This window comes from Equus asinus, chromosome 14, assembly GCF_041296235.1.
Source record: "Equus asinus isolate D_3611 breed Donkey chromosome 14, EquAss-T2T_v2, whole genome shotgun sequence".
Taxonomy (NCBI): domain Eukaryota; kingdom Metazoa; phylum Chordata; class Mammalia; order Perissodactyla; family Equidae; genus Equus; species Equus asinus.
The window spans coordinates 35,123,209-35,139,847 of NC_091803.1; the positions used below are offsets into that span (position 1 = coordinate 35,123,209).

General features: G+C 44.2%; 1 protein-coding gene across 5 annotated transcripts in view; it reads left to right on the forward strand.

Moving 5' to 3' along the window:
- TMC7 (transmembrane channel like 7) overlaps positions 1-16,639 on the forward strand; it is a 49,018-nt gene that overhangs the window by 14,259 nt on the left and 18,120 nt on the right. For 2 of the 5 annotated variants that reach the window (XM_014853466.3, XM_044747144.2), the window contains exons 2-6: positions 1,442-1,685; positions 2,771-2,919; positions 6,322-6,489; positions 9,043-9,125; positions 14,150-14,295. In XM_014853466.3, coding sequence (XP_014708952.1) covers positions 1,442-1,685; positions 2,771-2,919; positions 6,322-6,489; positions 9,043-9,125; positions 14,150-14,295 — 790 coding nt within the window. The remainder of the gene's footprint in view (positions 1-1,441; positions 1,686-2,770; positions 2,920-6,321; positions 6,490-9,042; positions 9,126-14,149; positions 14,296-16,639) is intronic. The other 3 variants (XM_044747145.2, XM_070484852.1, XM_070484853.1) reach the window with 3 other exon arrangements.

Sequence of the window (16,639 nt, forward strand, 5' to 3'; positions counted from 1 at the left end):
CATGGGCGAATTAGGAATGTCATCCATCCCTCCACCTACCCATCCACCCACCCACCCACCCACCCATCCATGCATCTACCCTCCCACCCACCCACCCGTCCACCCACCCATCCACCCACCCATCCACCCATCCATGCATTTACCCTCCCACCCACCCATCCACCCAATAAGTATTTATTGACTCCTATTCTGAGCAAAGGACGTTCCTAGGTCCTGGGTTGCAATAGGGAGGAAATCATTGCAGTTCCTGCCCTCTAAGAACTTACTGTCTACTGGGGGAGACAGACGTAACAGATATGCTTTTCCGGATTGTGTAAGTGCTGTGAAGGACTTGTGGCGCGTGGGCTAATGTGTAACAAGTCCCCTGTAATAGTGCGGTGAGGCACGGACTTCCCCGAGGAAGTGACATTGGAGGAGGAGATATTAGGATAAAGAGGTGGGTGGGGCAGGCTCATTCCAGGCAGAGGGAACAGCTATGCAAAGGCTCCAAGGATGAGGGAACGCGGCCCATTTTAGAGTCTAAGTGATCCTAAGGAATGTACGGTCAGAGGGCAGAGAGCCTGAGGTGCTGGAGGGCGGGCAGGAGCTGGAGCATGCAGGGCTGTGAGGGCCTGGGCAAGGGTGTGGGGAGCCCGTCACTGACTTTATTTTGTCATCTGTAAAACGGAGATAATAATGAGACCTACCTCGGTGTGTGAGAGCATCTGTGGGCAGCTGGGCGATGGCTGGCTATAGGCTGGTCTGGGATGGTCTCAGCTCGGCAGTCATCTCTGCTCCACGTGGTTTCATCCTCTGGCAGGTTGGCTTAGGTTTGTTCACATGGCTGCAGCCGGGGTCCAGAGAGCTGCAGAAGCCAGTAAGGCTTGGAACTGGCACAAGATCACTTCCGCTGCGTTCTCTTGGTCCAGGCAGATCGCAGGGCCAGTCCAGACCCCATGAGTGCGTGTGAGGTTCTTCGCACAGGGCCTGGTGCACAGGAAACGCTATTCTTGTTGTCGCTTATGGTCTTATCGCTCTGCATTTGCATAGCACTTTATGCTTTTCCAAGTTTTATGCCATATATCATTGTACCCATGAGGATGGTTGGGGCAAATATTACTAGCCCCATTTGACAAATGAAGAAGAGAGTTAGGTAACTGCCTAAGGTCACACAGTTAGCTAGTGGCCACAGCCAAACCCTAGGCTCCAGATATCATGTAACTTAAAGTGTATTTGCAAGTACATCTGCTGAAAATGAATCCGTTTGCAGATGCTTTCCTCGTCCTGAGCATCATCCTGTAAATAAAATAATTCAGATACAAATGCTTTGGTCAGTGGCCTACGCTAGGAATTGTCTGCAAGGTTTTGTTATGGCCTCTGAGATCGAAGTCTCCCATACAAGTTTTGATTTTTGGCTCCCAAGCTCCCAGGGTGAATGATGGTTTTCTTCTTTCTTACCCAGACAGCCTCTCTTTGGACTCCAGTTACTTTTCTTCTCCTCCTATGAATTTCCTTCAAGAATTACCAAGCTACCGGTCCATCGCACGCAAGAGGACGACCATCCTTTCCCGAGACAAGCAAAGTGACACATTGCTGAAGCCAACAGACTCCTACAGCTCCCAGCTAGAGGGCGGAATCACTGAAAACCTCAATAGCCAGTCCATTCGAAAGTATGCACTGAACATCTCTGAGAAACGCAGACTAAGGTCCGTTCAATAGCCGTCTGGAAGGCATATGATGTATGTTTTGGGCAGAGGTGTTTCAGGCACGGAATGTATTTCCTGAAGAGTTCACATAATTAAAAGGTTATTACTCAGGGTAAGCTAAGCTGCTGTGACAAAGTGACCCAAATATGGAATAGCTCAATATGTTAGAAGTTTATTTCTTACTCACATAAAAGTCCTGGGTTCAGGTCGAGGGGGAACTTTCCAGTCATTTAGGGACCCAGGCTCCTTCTGTCTTGTGGCCCTGCAACCCCCAAAGCCTCATTGTTGTCTGCAGTCACTCCCTGTTTCTGCCTCCCGCCAGCCCTTACCAACCTCTGATCTAGTCTCTCTCTCTATGGATTTGCCATTCTGGATGTTTCATACACAGTCATGCACCGCCTAACAACATCTTGGTCAACAGCAGGCTGCATATATGATGGTGGCCCCATAAGATTAGTACCATAGCACCCAGGTCTGTAGTAGGCTATGCCATCTAGGTTTGTGTAAGTGCCCTCTATGATGTTTGTCTAATGACAGAATCCCTAATGACACATTTCTCAGGATGTATCCCTGTCATTAAGCAACGCGTGGCTGAACATGGAATCCTCTAATGCTTGACCTTTTGTGTCTGGCTCCTCTCACTTAGCGTAATGTTTTCAAGGTTCATTCGAGTTGTAGCATGTGTCAGAACATCATTCCTTGTTACAGGTGAGTAATATCCCTTTGAATGGAAATGCCTGGTTGTGTTTATCCAGTCGTCCGTTGATGGACATTTGGGTTGTTTCCACCTTTCGGCTGTTGTGAATAATGCTGCTCTGAACATTCATTTACAAGGTTTTCATTGAGACCCTGTTTTCAATTCTTTTGGAGTATCTACCTAGGAGTGGAGTTGCTGGGTCCTATGGTACTTCTAGGTTTAACTTTTTGAGGCATGGCCAAACTTCTCCCCAGCAGCCGCGCCATTTTGCCTTCCCACCAGCGGCGTGAGGGTCCAGGTTTTCCACATCCTCTCAGCTGGGGTTCGGTTTGATGCCAAGGCTTGGCCATGCTGCCGTTGTCATTGTCTTGCTCGTTTTTTTGTGCAGGGACATTCAGGAGACCCAAATGAAGTATTTATCTGAGTGGGACCAGTGGAAACGGTACAGCAGCAACTCTTGGAAGAGGTTCGTAGAGAAGGCTCGGGAGATGACCTCCCACCTGGAGCTGTGGCGGGAGGACATTCGCAGCATCGAAGGTACCACACCCCACGCTCTGCGCATTCTCTTCCGCAGCACTCCTCCGTGCCTGGGGAACGAGGACCGCTTCGTTTTCCCTAACCTCTAGCTGAAATCCAGCAGTTCCTTCCACGATGAGTGGAGCAACACCACAGTTAGGATTAGCGGAACCTGCGTGTGTCTTTGTCACCAGGAAAATCACAGATGTTTTTCTGTCCCTTCCAGTTGTAGGAGTTATCTTGGAATGCCCACCACTACTTTAAAATTACAGCTGTTACCCAATCTGCCACCAGATCTTGTTATTTAATGGGCTAATGAAGATGCTCGTGTATGAATCTTTCACGAATTTAGTTTTTAATATTATGAGAATCATAGGTCCATTTGTATTTTGTGCATTTAAAAACATTATTCTGGAGCTGACTTCGTGGCACAGTGGTTAAGTTCGTGCGCTCTGCTTCTGCGGCCCGGGGTTCGAAAGGTTCGAATCCTGAGCGTGGACCTAGCACCACTCGTCAAGCCACGCTTAAACACTCATTTAAGCCACGCGTAAAATAGAGGAAGATGGGCACAGATGTTAGCTCAGCAACAATCTTCCTCAAGCAAAAAGAGGAAGATTGGCAACAGGTAGTAGCTCAGGGCCAATCTTCCTCACCAGAAAAAACAAAATAAAACAAAATATTATTCCAAGATGGGTTTCGTTAGGCTTCACCAGCACCCGTGGCCCTGAAAATACTGAGAATCCCCACTTGTGCATAATGGTGAGAATGGGGGTGCACTGTTGCATTAGTCAGCTCGAGCTGCTCTAACAAAATACAATAGACTGAGTGGCTTACACAGCAGACATTTATTTTCTTACCTTCTGGAGATTGGAAGTTCAAGGTCAGCCCACCTTCTCCCTGGGTCCTCGTGTGACCTCTTCTTTGTGTGCATGTCAAGGGAGGGGGGGAGAACACGGGTCCTGGGGCCTCTTCCCACAGGGGCATTCACCCCGTCAGGGGGGCTCACTCTCAGGACCTTATTTAAACCTTCTCACCTCCCGAAGGCCCATTTCCAAATACTGTCACCTGGGGGTTTAGGGCTCCAACAGATGAAGCTGGGGAGGGACACAATTCAGTCCATAGCAAGTATGCCCAAACTGGAAGTTGTGCCAACATATAAAATTAGAAAAAAAAACATTTCAACATTTGGGTGACATAGCAGAACCAGGGGAAGACGCGTCTTAGGATTACGTAGTTTCTGCCATAAAGCAAAATAGTTTACAAGCATCTCCTCAAATCTGCTTAAATGGAAATTTTGTAAAGTTTGTAAGGAATGTGGCAGAATAAATGGGAGAAATTGTTGTCCCCAGTATTACTATTTTAAGACCTGTGAAATACCATTGGTAATCTGTTCCGTGAACTACCTTTTTCTGTTATTGTTTTCTTAGGAGAATATGAACATAATGTCCAGGGGATTTCATAGGCTCACTTAAAACTTAACCATCCGGGACTTCTTCTTTTGAGACCTAAGTGTAACGTCACGTTTGGAGCAAAATAATAGGAGCCTTCCCTTTACTGAGTCTTTACCATGAGCCAGGCATTGTGTTAAACATTTTACTTATATTATCTCAGATAGCCTTTCATATAGGCATTTATCATTTGCATGGCTCAGAGAGGTTAATATACTTGCCCAAGTTCACTCAGCTAGGATGAGGCAGACCCAGGATTTGAGCCCAGGCAGTGAAGCTTCAGAGCCCAAGGTTTTAGCCACCGCGCCCAACTTTCCCTCTTATTAAGTGGTGGCCTCTCTGGAGATTTTCATTCAGCACGTGGCTTGTGTGTTGGAGAATGGTTTCTCTCTGGGGAACTGGGATCTTGATTCTCTCTTCAGTGGCTCCACTCCTGTGTTTTCTTGGCTGGCCAGGTACTCCTCTGGCAGGAAGTGAAGATGGAATCATCAAGCTCCCTGCTCTGGCCGGGTTTCTGGGTTTAGAGAGAAGCTAAGACTGTGGGTCTCTTATATCTTCAGTCCCAGATGAGTTCTTTGCCCGCATCAAGAGCAAGCAGACACCATCACTCTTCAGCGTGCTTTCTGTCTGTCCTTAGGAATTTAATCATTATCTGGTGGAAGGCTGGTTTTTTTTTTCTTTGCAAATCCATTAAGGTAATTCACCACATTAACAGAAGAAAGAGGAAAAATTGTATGATCATTCCAACGGCTGCAGAAAAAGTATCGATAAGATTCACTTCTCATAGCGGATAAGAAATAGATGGGAACTTTTTTAATCTGGCAAAAAATGTCTATAAAAATTCTTCAGCAAGCATCATACTTAATGGTGAAATATGGAAAGCTGTTCCCCTGAGATGGAGAATGAGAAAAGGGGTGCCAATTATCACTGATTCTGTTCAGTATCATCCTGGAAGTCCTACCCAGTGCTCAATGTTGGGGAAAAGGGAGAATGACTGGAAAGGAAGAAATAAAATGTCTTCTTTTTGCAGAAGACATGATTTATCTGTAGAAAATAAAAAAGACAAACTATTAGAATTAGTATGTGAATTTAGTAAGGTTGCTACGTACAAGATCTATATATAAAACCAATTGTACTTCTATATACCAGCAACAAACATTTAGAAAATGAAACTTTGAAATGACACAATTTACAATAGCATCAAACAACATCAGATACCTAAGAATACATCTAAAGAAAAATAGGTTATAATTCTGCACAGAAAACTACAAAATACTGTTGAGAGAAATTAAAGAACCTAAATATACCCATGTTCATGGATCACAAGACTCACTCTTGTAAAGATGTCACTTGTCCTCAAATTGACCTAGATATTCCATGTAATCCCAATCAGAATCTCAGCACGTTTTGTGTATGTGTGTATGTGTGACAATTAATATGCTGATGCTAAAATTGATATGGAAATGCAGAGGACCGAGGATACCTGAGGAAGATCAAAGCTGAAAGACTTATAGACCCATCTACCAAGTATTATTATAAGTATCCAATAATTAGACAGTGTAGTATTGATGCAAGGATAGACAAATAGACCAACAGAACAGAACGGAGGATTCAGAAACAGATTCATACTTTTATGGTCAATTATAAAAAGCACTACTTCAATTCGCTGAGGCAAGAATACCATTCTCAATAAATGGTGCCGAGTCAATTAGATATTCGAATGAGAACAGAGAAATATTGAGTCCTCCCTCACACCATTCTCAAATGACCAATGCAAGATTGAGTGTAGATTTATGAGTGAAAGTTTAAACCGTTAGATCGTAGAACGTTAAAGCCAACTGTAGAAAAAATAAAATATTTCTTCCTCCTTCCCCCACCAAGATTCCTCCAACTTCAGCCCTCTGTGTCTGATTGATCTACACTGGATAGTGGGTCAATACTCCTGGCCAACGATGTCTGGATTTCTTTTTTCCAGGGAAATTTGGCACTGGGATTCAGTCCTATTTCTCCTTCTTGCGGTTTCTGGTGTTGCTGAATTTGGTGATATTTCTGATCATCTTTATGCTGGTTTTGCTCCCAATGTTGCTCACCAAATACAAGATCACCAACAGCAGCTTTGTGCTCATTCCCTCCAAAGACATAGGTAAGTCTGAGGCTTGGTTTCTATGAAGAGTGTTCTTTTCACCGTGTACCTCATTCTGATGCTTCCTTCTCTAGGAATCTTTATATTCTAAGCCTTGGGTGACTCTATTCGTCAGGACGGGCTAGGTTATGCTGCAGAAACAAATGACCCCATAACTCTCGGTGCCTAATAACCACAAAGATTTCTTTCTCGCTCACCGTATGTGTCCATCACTGTTTGGCGGTGGCTTCATTCCATGTTGTCTTCACTCTGGAGCCCAAGCTGATGGAGCAGCCTCTGTCTGGACCATTGATGGTCACTGTGTCCAAAGGAAAAAGCCACGGCCAACATGCTGGCTCCTAAAACTTCCACCTGGAAGACATGACGCACGTCATTTCTGCCACAGCTCATTAGCCGGAGCACGTCACTCGGCCACTCCTGAGTTCAGCAAGGCATTTGGGAGGAGCGCTACAGGGCAGAAATGTGGACTGTTTAGCAAACATGATACAACCTGCTCCAGTGCCCTTATTCCAAGACTTTTATCTCCAGTAACGGTGATGCTCACCTCCACTGATTAAACTCCAGTCATGTGCTAGACACCATGCCAAGTGCTGGACCTGTGGCTCGTTGAACTCTCAACCTAGGTCAGACCTTCTGGGCGTCCCGTTTATTCGAATGGGGAGAGTTTCTGTCATTCCACCGACATTTGTTGATTACCCTGGAGTCCCGGGCTCTGTGCGAGGGCTCAAGGTGGATGGGCAGAGTCGAGCCAGGCCTCTCTAAGTCCTGAGGCCTCTTGCTTCTCTTGTCACATAACCCCATTCCGCAGAAGAATCAGCGATTCCTCTAGAATCGCTTTGTGGCCCTAAACATTCTTCCTCATCATATTTGTTTCTTTTTAAATTCTATTACACTTCAAAATAAAATAAGAATAAGGGGGAAACGCTGACTTCATTCCGGGCCCTCCTTTTGAGTGCCCACTGTATGCCAGATGCCGCCTCCCCATTTCTAATGCGTCCGTTTTACAGATACGCATCCCCTGCTGCTGTGTGGAAACCCTGCGTTCAGTTTAAATAATTTAAATAATGAGTTTAAATATTTAAATAATGAGATGGTTGTTTATTATTCAGATGACACCTCATTATTTAATACTTAGTTCATTAATAATAAATGCTTGTTTTAAAATTATAAGTAATTGAAAACAATATGAATTCTGTTTTTTAATATAGAAAATTTTAAAAGTATAAATTATTATTTAAGCAATACTCATAATTAAAAAAAAATTTTTTTTAAACATTGGCCCTGAGCTAACACCTGTTGCCATTCTTCCTCATTTTGCTTGAGGAAGATTGTCACTGAGCTAACATCTGTGCCCATCTTCCCCTGTTTTGTATGTAGGATACCACCACAGTATGGCCTGATGAGTGGTGCGTAAGTCTGTGCCCGGGATCCGAACCTGCGAACCCCAGGCTGCCAAAGTGGAGCATGCAAACTTAATCACTACACCACTGGGCTGGCCACACACACGTTTTTTTTTAACTTACCTAGTAAACTTTGTCCCTTAAGGAAAGGATCAGAAGTCCCTCTCTTCCTCTTCTGACCTTCCTTCCCTTCGTCATGACTTCAACAAGTGTTTATTGAGCACTTACTATGCGCGGGGCTCTGAGTCAGACACAGGCTACAACAGGGTCACCACACCTGCACCCACAGGGTGAATGTGCTTCCTGCCCTGTTGACTTTGCGTTTGGCCATGGGACTCGCTTTGTCTGGTGCAGTGTTAGCTTGAAATGGCTTTGTGTGGTTGGCTTGCCTTATGACAAGAGCCAGGAGGAGAGTGTCCCCTGGTAGCCACTGCCTCTGCAGCCTGGGCCCCAGAGTGAGGTCACGTGGAGAGACCTGAGCCCAGCTAGAAGCCTGGAGTCCATCCCGGCTCAGCCTGAATCGGCTGAATGAACTCCAACTGCAGATCCACGAATGAGAAAGTAAATGTTTGGTATGTTAAGTCGCTGAGACTTTGAGGTTATTTGTTACACAGCAATAGTTGACTGATACAGAGGAAGCAAATTAGTTATTCAAGGAAAAGATAGTGTCATTAAGATTGATATTCAAACAATTTCTTGGTTAATTGTACGTATGTAAATATATGTATTTTTCGAATGAAGCCACATGGTTGTTTACACACACACAGAGATCTTTTAAAATTAGATGTGCTTAAAATGAAATAATAATTATATCAGTCACATATTCCAAAACACGTGCAAACGTGAACCCCAAGACACAAAATACTGATACAAGCAGAAAACATTACCGTAAGTGGACCCACAAACAAAATGTATAGAAGAAACATATATCCCCAGATCCCCAAATAGTGAAAGGGGAAAATGCTATTGTACTTGATGCATTGGGGTTCAGACTGCAAATAGAAAATCACCAACTTGCAAACACATCCGTACACAATTCTGTGTGACATATCTAAACGTATATGCGTATACACGCACGTATACACAAATGATGATGGACGAGTCGCAGAGACTGAAACTATCCCACTGACGTTCTTGTTTTTGTTTTTCACAGATATCCAGTGCACAGTGTATCCAATAAGTAGCTCTGGACTCATTTACTTTTATAGTTATTTCATAGACTTGCTCTCTGGCACTGTAAGTATTTAACATAATTCTGCATCCTCAGTATACCGCAAATAAGTTAAAGATCAGTTGCCTGAATGTCTGCAGTAAGAGTCAAACACAAGTGTTCGCCAAAGTATCAGTAAAAGAATTTGCCATGACGTCAGCAGCAAGGATTGCGTTCACCTGCACTGCGCCCTGCCCCCACCCCCAGAATAAAGAGGAAATAAGCTTTGTCATTTCAGCCAGGCCTTTCTCTAGTCCCTGCCACCTTCGTATTGACCTGCAATGAAATACTGAGTTACCCCATAGGAAAAAGTTTCAGTAAAAACAAACCCAGATAGAATTTATTTAATTTTTCTGACATTGAAAAACCTTAGCATTGGAGGTCCTAGGCCACCTGGATGAAAGCCATGGGTCTTCTCCCCAGAAATTACACATACATACGCATTCCCTGAAATCCCTTAAAAGTCTACTAATCACAGGTTAACACCCCTTGCTCTCAGGTGGAGTTAGGGGCCTGCCCGGTGGCACGGCGGTTAAGTGAGCACGTTCTGCTTCTTGGTGGCCCGGGGTTCACCGGTTCGGATCCCGGGTTTGGACATGGCACGGCTTGGCACACCATGCTGTGGCAGGCGTCCTACATATAAAGTAGAGAAAGATGGGCACGGATGTTAGCTCAGGGCCGGTCTTCCTCAGCAAAAAGAGGAGGATTGGCAGCAGATGTTAGCTCAGGGCTAATCTTCCCTCAAAAAAAAAAAAACAAATAAAGTCGAGTTAATCTCATCCTTCTTATGGTAGTTCCAAAAAGTTTTTTTCAATCTTCTAAAAAATGATTTTTTGGTGAGCTTTCGTTTTTTTATCCCACTTTTTTCAGCAAATAAGATTGCAGCTATGAATAGTGGCCATCTCTGCCCCCTAGACCAGGATTTCTCAGCCTCGGCGCTATTGACATTTCAGGTCCAGTAACTCTGCTGTGGGGCCGTCCTGTGCACTGTAGGATGTTTGGCAGCATCCCTGGCCTCTCCCCACTAGATGCCAGGAGCAGTTCTGCAGTTGTGACAAACCAAAATGTCTCCAGACTTTTCCTGGAGGACAAAATCGCCCCTGGTTGAGAACCCCTCCTTTAGGTGTTTAGAAAATACAAATATATAAAAATATCTTTTTGAAAGTTATAGTCTTAAAATGCCTTGTCATTGAACTTTTGCTTTTCTGAGTAGATAAGTAGAAAGCTTTGAATTTGTCTACTGCATTTGATTTTGAAAAAGTGGTTTTCACATCTCTGATCTCATGTTTTCCTCAAAACAACTGAGAAGAATTGTCAGGTGGGTGTTAAAATGTCCATGATGCAAATGAGAAAACTGATGCTATGCAAATAAGAAAACTGATACGATGCAAATATCCACTATGCAAGGAGACAAGAAATTCAGTGACTCACCCAAGGTCACACTGCTAGTGAAAGCAGAGTGGAATCAAATCCCAGAGCTACTGTTAACCCCATTTCTTTAGATTATATCCCACAAGAGGAATTTCTGTTCGTAGGTCTCCACACACCATAACCTTATTCTTTATAGGAAAGATTTCATAGGAGACTTAGATGCACTTAATCATAAATGATCATAAATGTTCAATAAAGTATGCATGATAAAGAACAGCCTTGTCCGAAAGAATTTTCTACAGTGATGAGAATGTTCTGGATCTGTGCGTAAAATGCAGTGGCCACTAACTCTCGAGCACTTGAATGTGGCTCGTGTGACCGAGAAACTGAATTTTAATTTTATTATTAATAATTTAAGTGGGCCTAAGAGAGAGAGAGCCAGAGACATCCCACAGTGGTTTGTCTTTGCTAAGTACAGTTGAGCCAAGCTCATTATCAAATCAGAAAAATTACTTCCCAGGCCCCGCGGACCTTTGCCCTGTAATTCATATTGTTTTGAGAGATAGATTGATTATAGCCCTGATATCAGCCTGGGGCAATATAAACAGGTTTCAAGTCATTGGGCAAGTTTTTATGGCCCATGTGCCCTGCCTTCGGGAGAGTTAAAAAGAAGATAGCGTCTTCTGTTTCTATGTTTCTTTTTTCTATTAAAAAATTTACTTAATTGCGCAGTGTAAAAATATATAGTAGTCGTAAAAAATATAGAATTTATAGAGTAAAAATTGAAAGTACCCCTCCCCTGAGGCCACCAAACTTTTAACACCATGGTTCATAGCCTTCTTGACACTTCTCATGCTTTGACATGGTCTTGCTTGATATTTTATAATATGGATTTTTCACTATCTAGCCAGTGCCCTATTGATGGACATTCAGATTGCTTCCATTTTCCCCCTTTATAAACAATGCTGTAGTGAACATCTATGTCCCGCCTATACCATTTCTGCTTTCTGTGTGTGTTCTCTTCCTCACTCTCCTAGAATTTTCCTGCTATCAAGGAGGAGTTTGAGGTGTTCAGTTATTCCCACCATAAGAAGTCATGGACTTTCCTCCACTATATTTTCACATAGAGCACTCTTGGTGTCTTTTTTTTGGTTTTTGTTTGTTTTGCTAACAGCTTTATTGAGATCTAATTCGCACGTCCTACACCTCACCCATTTAAAGTGTCCGATTCAATGGCTTTTAGTATATTCACAGAGTTGTGCAGCTATTACCACAGTCAGTTTTAAAGCATTTTCATCACCTCAAAAAAAAAACCCTATACCCTCTATCACCTACCAGTCCCCTCTAAGCAGCGCTAAGCAACCATTAATTTGCTTTCTGTCTCTGTAAATGCTTCTTCCCGACGTTTCCTATAAATGGAATCATATCCTATGTGGTCTTTTGTCCCTGGCTTCTTTCACTGAGCATGTTTTTAAGGTTCATCCGTGGTGTCGCATCTATCAGTCTTTTCATTCCTTCTTGTGGCCCAATAAGATTCCATTGTGTGGAAATGCTACATTTCGTTTATCTGTTCATGATGGACGTGTGGCTTGTTTCCACCTTTTGGCTGTTAGGAGTAATGCTGCTACGAACATTCATGTATCAGTTTTTGGGCGGACATATCTTTTCATTTGTTTGGGGTCTATAGCTAGGGGTGGCTTCACTGGGTCCAACGGTAATCCTATGTTTAACTTTTTGAGGGACTACCGGACTTTTCCAAAGTGGCTGGACCATTTTACATTCTCAGCAGCAGTGCATGAAGATTCTGGTGTCTCCACATCCTTGTCAGCACTTGCTGTTATCTGACTTTTTGATTGCAGCCATCCTATTTGTGTGAAGTGGAATCTCTTTGTCGTTTTGATTTGCATTTCCCTAATGAGTAATGATGTTGAGCGTCTTTTCATGTGCTTATTGGCCATTTATATATCTTCTTTGAATAAATATTTGGATCCTCTTTCCAGTTTTTAGTTGGATTATCTGTCTTTTTATTGTTGCGTTATAAGAGTTCTTCATACATTTAGATACAAGTACCTTATCAGATATATGATTTACAAGTATTTTCTCCCATTCTCTGGATTGTCTTTTCGTTTTCTTGATAGTGTCCTTTGAAGTACAAAAGTTTTTAATTTTGATTAAGTCCAATGTACTTTTTCTTTTAATGTTTGTATTTTGGGTGTCATATCTAAGAATTTCATTGCCAAATCCAAGGTCATGAAGAGTTAGCTTTTCTTCTAAGAGTTTCACAGTTTTGTTTTTTTTTTTTCAAGATTGACACCTGAGCTAACATCTGTTGCCAATCTTCTTCTTCTTTTTTTTTCCTTCTTCTCCCCAAAGCCCCCCAGTACCTAGTTGTATATTCTAGTTATAGGTCCTTCTGGCTGTGCTATGTGGGACGCCACCTCAGCATGGCTTGATGAGCGCTGCTAGGTCCACACCAAGGATCCAAACTGGTGAAACCCTGGGCCACCAAAGCAGTGTGTGAACTTAACCACTGGGCCACAGGGCCGGCCCCAAGAGTTTCATAGTTTTGGCTCTTACATTTAGGTCTTTGATCCATTTTAAGTTAATCTTTATATATGGTGTAAGGTAGAATTCAGCTTCATTTTTTGGCACGTGGCTCTCTAGGTGTCTCAGCACCATTTCTTGAAAGGCTGTTCTTTCCCCTTATCAAAAATCAGTTGACCATAGATGTATGGGTTCATTTCTGGACTCAGTTCTCTTCCATCGATCTGTCTGTCTGTTCTTATGCTGGTACCACCCTGTCTTGATTACTGTTGTTTTGTAGCAAGTTTTGAAATTGGGATGTGTGAGTCCTCCAACTTTGTTCTTCTTTTTCAAGACTGTTTTGGCTATTCTGGGTCCCTTGCAATTCCATATGAATTTTAGGATCATCTTGTCAGTCTCTACAAAGAAGCCAGCTGGGGTTCTGATAGGGATGTGTTGAATCTGTAGATCAATTTGAGGACTATTGCCATGGATCTCCTGATCCATGAACATGGAATGTTTTTCCATTTAGTTAAGTCTTCTTTAATTTGTTCACCCTGTTCTGTAGTTTTAAGAATATAAGATTTACACTACATTTCTTAAGTCTGTTCCCAGGTATGTTATTCTTTTTGCTGTTATTGCATGTGGAATTGTTTTCTTAATTTCATATTTGGATCATATACCTGTGTATTTTTTTTTGCTTTGGTGAGGAAGATTGGCCCTGAGCTAACGTCTGTTGCCAATCTTCCTCTCTTTTTTCACTTGAGGAAGATTGTCACTGAGCTAATGTCTGTGCCAGTTTTCCGCTATTTTGTATGTGGGTCGCCACCACAGCATGGCGTGATGAGTGGTGCAGGTCTGCACCCAGGATTGGAACCTGCGAACCCTGGGCCACTGAAGCGGAATGTGCAAACTTAACCACTACGCCACCAGGACAGCCTCCTATACCTGTGTATTTTTAATGCTCAGGGTTTGTCTGTGTTTTATTCCCCTAATGCTAACTGAGCACCCTGTACACTGCTGGGATTGTTCCAGTCTCTGGGGATTCAAGGAGGAGCAGTGATGCTGGGATATGAGCTCCTTGAGGCAGATGCTGGTCTCCTGGTCCCCTGCAGTGAGCTCACCAGTCTGACCTCAGTCTTTGGCTCTGTTTCAGGGTTTCCTGGAGGAGACCTGCCTCTTTTATGGACATTACACCATTGACGGGGTGAAGTTTCAGACCTTCACTTATGATTTGCCTCTGGCTTACTTGTTAAGCACAATTGCCTACCTGGCCCTGAGCCTTCTTTGGATAGTGAAAAGGTAAAATTTATCTTGTCATTGTGTTCTCCTTGAATTACTCTTGAAGGCTGGAGTTTATTGGAGGTCCGTGGACTCTGGGAGCCCTTGCTCAAGGTTGGGCAGAGTCCAGGGGTGAACTTCCTGGGGAGAGGTTCATGAGTGTGTTGGAGGCTGAGGAGACCTGGAGGGAATGGAGGCAGGATTTGGGAGCTGGCGCAGCAGCCTGGAGTTTTCGGTCAATCATTGTTGCACACATTCGCCAATGCACACATTCGCCAATGCCATCCCCTCAACCTTGTGTTTGATCTGGTGTTTGTGGTACCAGGTCTCTATTGGGTTGCAAATGGCGGGAACCCAACTCTCACTACCTGGGACAAAGGGGAATTGAGTGGCTCAGAGAACCAAGGAAGGCAGGACGCTCCAAATTACAGGAAGGACAAGGATGTAGGTATGGCCTCAAAACAACCAAAAGCAAGGGCTCCTTCATGTCTGATTCTCCTGGTGGCGGCTACCTTATGTGGACTCCCTGCGTCACAGGTCCAGAGATCCTTTGAAGAAACTTGTTGGCTCTGCTTCATTCAGGTACCCAACCCTGACCCTTCACCTGTGGCCACAGGGAGCAAGGTGTCTATGATTCAACTGCTCAGCCCTCTGACCCTCCTAACTGTGGCCAGTGGGTTAGGATCACATGAGGACGTGGCGTTTCCCATGGTAGACAAGTGGTTTAGCGGGAGACACCGATACCCAAGAAAAGAAAAGCAAGGAATATTAATTACTTTATTACTAACCAACAACTGTCCCCAAAAAGTACAATGGCCCCAATACAATATAAGTTGTCTGTCTTTCTTACATGAAGTTCTGAGCAGGGCACAGGTTAGTGTGGTAGACTCTTTCTCAGTCCTTCTGGGACTCAAGTTGACCAAAGTCCAGCCATCTTCAGCATGTGGCTTTGAAGTTCCTCTTGAGGGCTGGAAGGGAACCCGACCGTGGAGGGATATCATGTGGAAGGTGATGGTCCTGAAGCACAGGCTAGGCCTGGAAGTGGTGCACGTCACTCACGTTCCATTGGCTACAGCTTAGTCCCATGACCATAGCTAACTGCAAGGGATGCTGGGAGATGCTGTCTCTGGCTGGCAGCCGGTTCCCAGCACTAACACTGGACTGTGGAAGGAGAACCACACATTTGTGATGGACGCTTGCTCTCTCTGCCCCAAGAGGGCTGCTAGGCAGACACGGTCATGGATGGGCACCTCTCTTACCCACTTCATTGTCCTTAGGAGAGCCTGATTAGTGCTCTAAGCCATGGGGCTGTAAAGCTCCTTAGCACAGGCCTAAAAGAGACCAGGATGTTGGGGACTGAATTTGCCCTCCACGGGGACCTGGGTTCGCCACCACAGAGAAAGCCCCAGAGCCCAGGTGGCACTTATGTCCTGAGTCAGAATCTAGGAGATGAAAGTTAGCTCACGTGTGCCCATCCCCCGCATCTCATCGGACAGTGTACCAACGAGAATGAGCAGTGGCTCATTTTGAGGGCAGAGAGATGCTCCGTAAAGACATGTTGGTTGACTGGGGTTCTGGCTTTGCTGTTCTGCCAACGTGGGGGGTGGGAGGCAGATCCAAGTTTTATGGGCCTGCAGTTTAGACAATTTGAAAGGGCCTTCTTTAAGACAAAGAATATGAAAATATCTTTTGTAAATTATAAACAATGAAAACAAGACCATATGAACACATTGCTAGAGGCCCTCCCGGGGCCTTGGCAGGGGCCCTGAAGAAGAAAGACGCTTTATCAGCCAAACAGTGAATCCCTCTCCAGATCTTACTCAAGCTGCTTCACCTCAGGGCCTGGACTGCTTCCCGGGGAAGACTGGCCGGAGGGAGGGGTGTGATGGAATGGGGAAGGGCTGAAGAATGGCGAAGAGTGTGGACTTTGGGGTCCAGAGACTAAGGTTCAAATGTCATTGGACCTCTTTGAGCCCCATTTTCTTCATCTGTGAAATGTACACACCAGGGAGGGTTGTTGGAGGATTAACTGAAACAGGTAACGAACTTAGCACTGGGCCTGGCACCTTGGGGACATTTGTTAAATTAGAATCATCATCATCCTCATCATCAAACTAGTCCCAGTTCTGCCACTAACTCTCTGCATCTAGGGAAATAATTTTCCTCTCTGGATCTTCGCTTTCTCATCTGTAAAATGTGGGTTTAGTCTAAATCAGAGGTTTTCAACTGGGATGGGACCTCGGAATCACCATGGAGCATTATAAAATGACATATTTCTGGACTCCGCATGAGACCTACCGAATTAAAAATGTCAGGGTAGGGGCCGGCCCGGTGGTGCACTGGTTAAGTTCGAACCTTACGCTTT